At 38.4% G+C, this 7,500-nt stretch overlaps 1 protein-coding gene across 1 annotated transcript in view; it reads left to right on the top strand.

Moving 5' to 3' along the window:
* Positions 1–7,500, top strand: part of LOC125025531 (dynein beta chain, ciliary-like) — a 54,487-nt gene that overhangs the window by 136 nt on the left and 46,851 nt on the right. The window contains 15 exon segments of the mRNA XM_047613551.1: positions 1–2; positions 87–303; positions 401–686; positions 2,276–2,456; positions 3,021–3,165; positions 3,168–3,193; positions 3,311–3,507; positions 3,604–3,808; positions 3,949–4,033; positions 4,195–4,448; positions 4,636–4,730; positions 4,869–4,980; positions 5,078–5,178; positions 5,317–5,587; positions 5,712–5,822. The exon segment at positions 1–2 is cut by the window's left edge and continues 136 nt beyond it. Coding sequence (XP_047469507.1) covers positions 1–2; positions 87–303; positions 401–686; positions 2,276–2,456; positions 3,021–3,165; positions 3,168–3,193; positions 3,311–3,507; positions 3,604–3,808; positions 3,949–4,033; positions 4,195–4,448; positions 4,636–4,730; positions 4,869–4,980; positions 5,078–5,178; positions 5,317–5,587; positions 5,712–5,822 — 2,288 coding nt within the window.

Genomic DNA, 7,500 nt, shown 5'->3' with positions numbered 1-7,500 from the left:
CGGTAATTAGATACAATGTCTAGTGTGAAGCCGTTCAAGAGATCTTTGCTGCTTATGCTAGGACAACAGGCATCCCACTGAGTCAGATCCCCTCTGACACAACAATTCACCGATACATGAAATCGGTGACAGTTAACATGCGAGATACACATTTAGATCAGGTAAATGAGGAGAGTAAAACTCTAGTTCTTCAGTTTGATGGAAAAGATACGAAGGAAGCTGTTCTCATGTCATCATTGTCTTCAGATGATTCAGTGAAGACAATGCCACTGGAAATACTAGAGTTTAAAAGCCACGCAACAGGTAATTATCGAAATCTATTTGTCTTTAATGGAGATTCTGATAAATTTATGCCTCTGTTATTTTCTTGACAAAAATAGTGATCTGTATTTCGTTTCAGGTGAAGGACTTGGTGATCGACTAGCAGCACTTCCCGTCAGTCACAAAGATGTCATCGCTCTTGTCTCCGACACTACTAGCGTCAATTCAGGAACAGAAAGGAAGGGGGGCGCCTGTTTGTGGTATCAAAACATCACAAACTCAGCCCCACTGATAGTCATGTGCCGCATACACTCGCAAGAGTGTATAGCAAAAGAAGCGCTGAATAGTCTGAATCTAGAAGTATTCGAAGCCCGAGATTACGAAATGGAAGCCCCAGCAAGTGTCACATCACTTGATGACAATATGTTTTAATATGAGAGCACTTGATGATGTCATTGATTTTTGGGTGGATTCCCCAAACAGCTATAGCTGGCCTGCAGATTTTCAACCTGTTACTGATGTTGATGATATTATGCAACATACAACTGACATTCAGAAGCAATACTGTAGATTAATATCAAAAGTTTCTTTCACTAGAGAAGAAGTCGCCAGGAGATTTGTGCCAGTTGGTGTCAGGTGGCTGGGATTTTGTTGTTCCCTCCTACACATCTGCCTGACCATTGACACCATATTGACCAAGCTGGAAGGAGTTTGTGATGATGATTTGCCCAATAAATCCAAGACTGGAATAAAGAACAACACCATAAAGTGTCTGAAAGCACTGAAAAAAAATCCAAGAACAATCAGAAGTATTTTGGATTTTGCAAAAGTTAATTTCATGTGCTGGCGTTCTGCTGTGAACAGCAATGGAATGACTCTTTTCAGAACTACTATTGAAACTTCAAGGAGGTATGCCAGGATTGGCTGTGAACTTGGCTTTCCTAGCAGCTACTTCTCGTCCATCAACAGACATCTGTATAATGCAGATGGTACACTTCTTCCCTTGGCTGTTGATCATGATTACGTCGATGAAGTTGCAAAGATCTTGAAAAGAGGAATTCGTGAAAAATGGCCATACACACCAGCCCTATTTAAAAATAAGGAGAAGCACAATTTCACTGCAGAAAAACTGTGTAATCTGAGTGTGAAAGATTTCATTTCCCAACAAGGGTTTTTGTGAGAGAGTGTTTTGTTCGCCCTTTTTCCGTCATCTGACCACAGATATGAAGTTTGCATACTTTGCATACTGAAGACATAAACAGAATTGTTGTTGTAACAGAAACTAGAGAACGGCGCAGTCGGAGATATGGCAATGTAAACAAAAGAATTGAATGAAAATTATATTGTATGCAATATATAATGTTTCAAATAAAATCATTACTAGAATCCTTTCCTTTTATAGCCTCTTGTTAAATAGAATATGTTACTTCAAATCATTAGAGCGAATTGAGAAGTCCGAGAGCCAAAGCATGCTCTCGGCGACCCAAGCCCGATTCGGTGGGAGGGAACACAAAGTAAAGAGAAGTCAAGCCTACTAATTGAAAAATTAGTCTTAAGGTAATTACAGAACTTTATATAATATTAATTTATAATAGAAATAATTTTTATGCAAAAATATTAAAGAAAAGTATAATATTGAGGTATTTTAAAAATAAAATACTTATACCGGCAACAGAAAACGAGGCGTTATTTGGCGTTCGAAGCGGTGTCTAAATCATAATTTTATCAAAACTTTCAATTGAAAACAGAGAGTGCGAGATATTCTTTAATTTTAATAAAAAATACATTTCCAAACTCAGAAAATTCATAGGCGCCTATTTCTTAACCTGCCCCCGGGATTCGAGCAAATTTCAGAAAATCGACAATTATTGAAACACCCTATTTTTTTATTGCACACACACACACACACACACACACACACACACACACACACACACACACACACACACACACACACTCGTGCTCTCTCTTTATCTGTTCATCTGTTTGGCAAGCCCGCCCTTTCCCTTTACAGACCCTCTCAGCACCGAGAAGAGAGCATGGCGGCACCGGAAGGAGAACGCGAGAACTGGGACGTCCTGGGCGAGTACACCAACAAGACCCTGAGGCTGAAGGCTGATCGCTGGACGAAGGCGATGCACAATGAAGAGACAAGGTCCACGATCTTGGATTTCCTCGACGGCAATGCTGAACAGGTAAATCAACTTTATTAGTTTAGAGTTTAAGGGCAAGTAGAGGGATACGTGTTCCGATGGGAATGGAAAAGATGAAAGGGGGTGTAGGCCTCTGGTTGAAAGAGGGGAGGCAAACTCCACCTCTTGTTTCTTATGAAGGTAACTTAGACTTCAGTCATGGGTTCTTCGGATAAGAGATTGTGTTATTAAAAAGCAAAAAAGTGTTGCATGAGAATGCTAGTGGTGAGTATTTGCGTTTATGAGTTTATGCTGAAGCGGGTAGAGATAAATCACTAGTTTGTTTGCAAGTGCTGGGATTTTGGGAAGATAATGATAGGATATTTATCAACAACGCTACTTTAATATTTACAGAAAAAAATATACTTACACTGTATCAACAAAATTAGCAAAACTAGTATCAAAATTCGTCCACTATTATAGATATAAATATATATATATATATATATATATATATATATATATATATATATATAATACTCTTGAAGGAAAACGCATTCTCCTTTTTCTATCGTTGAATCTTAAATGTAAAACCGCGTGAACTGAAGGCAAAACTTGTCCAACCAGCTAGTATCCTCCAGCGACGTTCCAGCTGGCTTGAGAACAAAGGGAGTTTATTATCTCAAAACGAGTGACGTCCCTCTCGTTCGCGAGGAGGACAGCAGCAATGTGCGCGAGCATGTTATTTTTGGAGACATTTCGCCGCAGCCTTTGGCCAGCTCTCCACGCTCATTGAGGAGGTAAATCATTTACTATTTTGTGATTTACGGATATATTGTATAATTCTTAAAACGTTCTCTTGACATCCACAGAAACACTCCGAATTTCTGGTTATATTTACACACTTCCCACGACAGGTGTTCATCCCTCTGCTGGAGAACCCCGGCAACCGAGAGGGATGGCCGGACATGGTCAAAGAGGACGTGTCCCGCCAGCTCTACTCTCTCAGGGGTACTGTGTATCGCATGTGGGGACAACTGCGAGGACAGACGCTTCTGCCGCTGCCCTTTGGCATGGATGCTCTCGAAAAGGCAGAGAGACATGCACTGGAAACGTGGGTATTGTGTTCGAAAACCTTCACCTTTGCATTTTCGAGTAATCTGTTCATTTGAAGTGATCTTTACAAACCCAAGATACTATCGTGTTCCAGAGGTGAGATGACCGACTCGCAGCTGAAGAGCGCCATCGAGGGCGTGGTGATCAAGTGGGTGCACCAAGTGGACGAGGTGCTCAACCAGGACACGGACGACCTGGCCAGTCCCGACCACTTCCCGACACCGCTCGAGGAGATCACCTTCTGGAGCAAACGGCGAGAGAACTTCAGCCATATCGCAAGGCAACTCAAAGATAAGAAGGTTTAATGGCATAGTCATTTGCAGAGTTAGATAACATGCAAACTTCGAAATCAATGACTGTGTCTGGCTTAAAAAGCATTGAACTTTCGATTCATGAGCAAGAAAACAAACTAGTCGTAACTTAACACCTGTCTTTCAAGGTTATGATGATGTCCAATATCTTAGAGGTGACAGAATCAGCTTACTATCCAGCCTTTGTCAAGATGTGTGCAGACGTTAACATGGGTAATATATCGTGAATAAGGTCGTGTATGTGTGTTCGTGTGTGTTCGCCGTGTGAATGTGCGTGTTTCTAGAGAAATTAACATTTTCAAACTAACATATGTGAGTATTTGTACGTTGATGATTGTATATTTTCAAAATTAAATTTTGAACATAACCGAAAGCAAGAAAACCGCTCCCGCTCACCGAGTCCCTTCCTTCATCAGCCGTGCACGAGGCACGCGATATCATGATCCACCTGACGCCCCTGAAGCCCATGCTGGAGGAGATGGAATCGATGGAGTTCCAGGAGGCGCCGCCGCTCATCCCACCGCTCGTGCACTGCATCTGCCTCCTGTGGGCGCACTGCCCTGACTACCGCAAGCCGGACCGCATCGTCACGCTCTTCAGGGAGATCACCAACCTCCTCATCGGCATGGTGAGGGAGGGAAGCAGGGGGGGGAGGGGTCTTCTGGAGGCGGATAGATTGTATGGTAACTAGACAGGGAGAAAGATACTTTAGGCTGCAAAGATTAGCTCATTAGAGGTTTTCAATGAATATGTAATAACAGAGAAGGGGAAAAGAAAAGGAGTCATTCATTGAGAAAAGACGTATTTTTTCGCAGGGAAGAGCCTTCATAGGAACGATAGGATTTCAGGCTGAGACTACGGAGCCTCTACAGAAGATCAACACCTGCGTTTCCGTATTCAAAACCTTCAGGTACGGTATTACATATGTTCAAAGTTTATTCTTACAGATCCAATACCTGCTAGTTTTATCCATGGCCCTGGGCTATCCAACTTAGTCACTCATATTGTCAAATTATAAATACGTTTCCCTCGACCCTCGCCTCCTCAGAGACAGCTTCGAGGAGCATCGAGCGAGGGTGGACACGTACTTCCCCGAAGACGAGCGCACCCACGCCTTTGCCCGGATGGACCAGTTTCTCTCCCGTCTCGCTAACATCAAGGTTTTTATTACTGCGTAAAAGTGGGTAATATACCGTTGCAACTTTCTTTGTTATATCAAGTGAACTATTATTGGTTTCATTTCTCTTTTCATCACAGGAAATATTTGACATTGCCAAAGAATTCCTCAAGATCGAGAAAGTGGAATTCGGCGGACCTAAAGGCAAGGTTCTGGGGGCTAGTGTGTCTGCCGTATACAGGTACGTCATACCAGTTTTCATTTGTTCCGCCATGTCTTTGAGGAACAGACAAATATATACAAAAAGCTGTCAACTTTATTATTTAATGAACAAAGCAAAGCCCTTAACACTGAGCACACTCCTTCCGGCCGCCCTCAGCGAGTTTAACGAGGCCTACACCGCCTTCTCCATCCGCACCTACGACTGCCTGGACCCCGCCGAGGCCGACTTCGACGAGAGCCACCGCCAGTTCAAGAAGAAGGTGACGGAGCTCGAGCAGCGCCTCAGCCTCATCGTGAACCACGCCCTCCAGGAAAGCCAGAGTCCCGAGGCCTACTTCAAGGTGCGCGGAAGGGCGGCTGAGGCTGAGGTTTCGTGTTGCTTTGTTGGGTCGTTGGTTGCGAAGGGTAAACTGGTTCCCGAGTCAGAAGTAATCGGACTTGGAAATGCTACTATAGACGAAGGGTGTTTCACATATCTATTCCAGTTAATATTTAAGGGGTAATGCATGCAAATATATAAACATTAACCCTCCCATGCACTTACAATGGCAGGTGGTTGAACTGCTTGGAAGCATCCTCGAGCGGCCGATCATCCAGGCGGAATACACCATCTGTCTGCCGCACTTGCTTCAGCTCCTCAAGCAGGAGATCGAGACGGCTAAGGTACGAGAAAGTATTTTGTTGGTGGTGGTGTTTTTCTTGTTGTTATTGTTGTTGCCGTTGTTTCTGTTTGTTGGATGTGTTTTATGAAATTTAGTGGTAGCGTTGCAATCTATATCAAAAAGGGAAAAGTATATGACTATAATCATAATAGAACAATCAAAGGTATGTGACTATAATATATAGAAATTAAGATTTGGCTTTTAGAATGAAATATAGAATATGGAAATGCAAGGAAAAACCTACTTTAGCAAAGATTTTAAAATGGATGAAACAGATGATGATGACAAGGATTATGACGATGATAATAATATGTATGATAATGATAACGGCTACGGTAATTGTAAGGATAAGGATAAGCGAAATAGTAATGAAAATGACAGTCATAATGATAATGAAAAAGATAACAAATCATGATGTTAATGATAACCATAAAAATATAATAATGATGATAAGGATAATGACTGTAAAATTATGATGGTGACAGAAAGGAGAGTGACATTAACAACAGCAGTGATATTAACGACAAAGATAATGATAACAATAGTAATAATGATAATAATGATAAAAGGAAGATGATAAGAAAAAAATAATGATAATAAAAACAACAGTGATGATAATAATTATAATGATAATAAAATTAATATGATAATGATAATTATAATCGTGATAATCATGACTATAATAATATTAATAACACTGATAAATAATAACTAATTAATGTTGATGATACTGCTAATGATAAAAACAACAATAATAATGAGGATGAGGATAATGATAATTATAATGATAATAATGATGATAATAATGATAATAATGATGATGATAATGATGATAAAGATGATTATTGTCATCATTATTATCATCATTATTATCATCATTATTATGATGATAATAATGATGATAATAATGATGATAATAATCATCTTTATCATCATTATTATAATGATAATAATGATGATAATAATGATGATTATTATCATTATTATCATCATTATCATCATTATCATCATTATTATCATCATTATTATTATCATTATTATGATGATAATAATGATGATAATAATGATGATAATGACGATAATGATGATTATTATCATTATTATCATCATTATTATCATCTTTATTATCGTTATTATTATCATTATTATCATCATTATTATGATGAAGATGATAATAATGATGATAATTATGATGATAATAATCATCATTATTATCATTATTATCATCATAATAATGATGATAATTATGATAATAATGATGATAATAATGATGATAATGATGATAATAATGATATTGATGATAACAATGATGATAATGATGATAATAATGATGATAATAATCATCATTATCATCATTATTAATGATAATATTGATAGCTATAAGATAATAAAACATAATAACTATGGTGATAAGAAAATAATGATAATGATAATGATAATAATGATGATAATAATGATGATAATGATGATTATTATCATCATTATTATCATCATTATCATCATCATTATCATCATCATTATCATCATTATCATCATTATTATCATCATTACTATCATTATTATCATCATCATTATCATCATCATTATCATCATTATTATCATCATTACTATCATCATTATTATCATCATTATTATGATAGTAATGATGATAATAATGATAATAATGATGATAATAATGA

Source organism: Penaeus chinensis, chromosome 5, assembly GCF_019202785.1.
Source record: "Penaeus chinensis breed Huanghai No. 1 chromosome 5, ASM1920278v2, whole genome shotgun sequence".
Lineage (NCBI taxonomy): Eukaryota > Metazoa > Arthropoda > Malacostraca > Decapoda > Penaeidae > Penaeus > Penaeus chinensis.
This window is presented reverse-complemented; position numbering and strand designations above follow the sequence as displayed.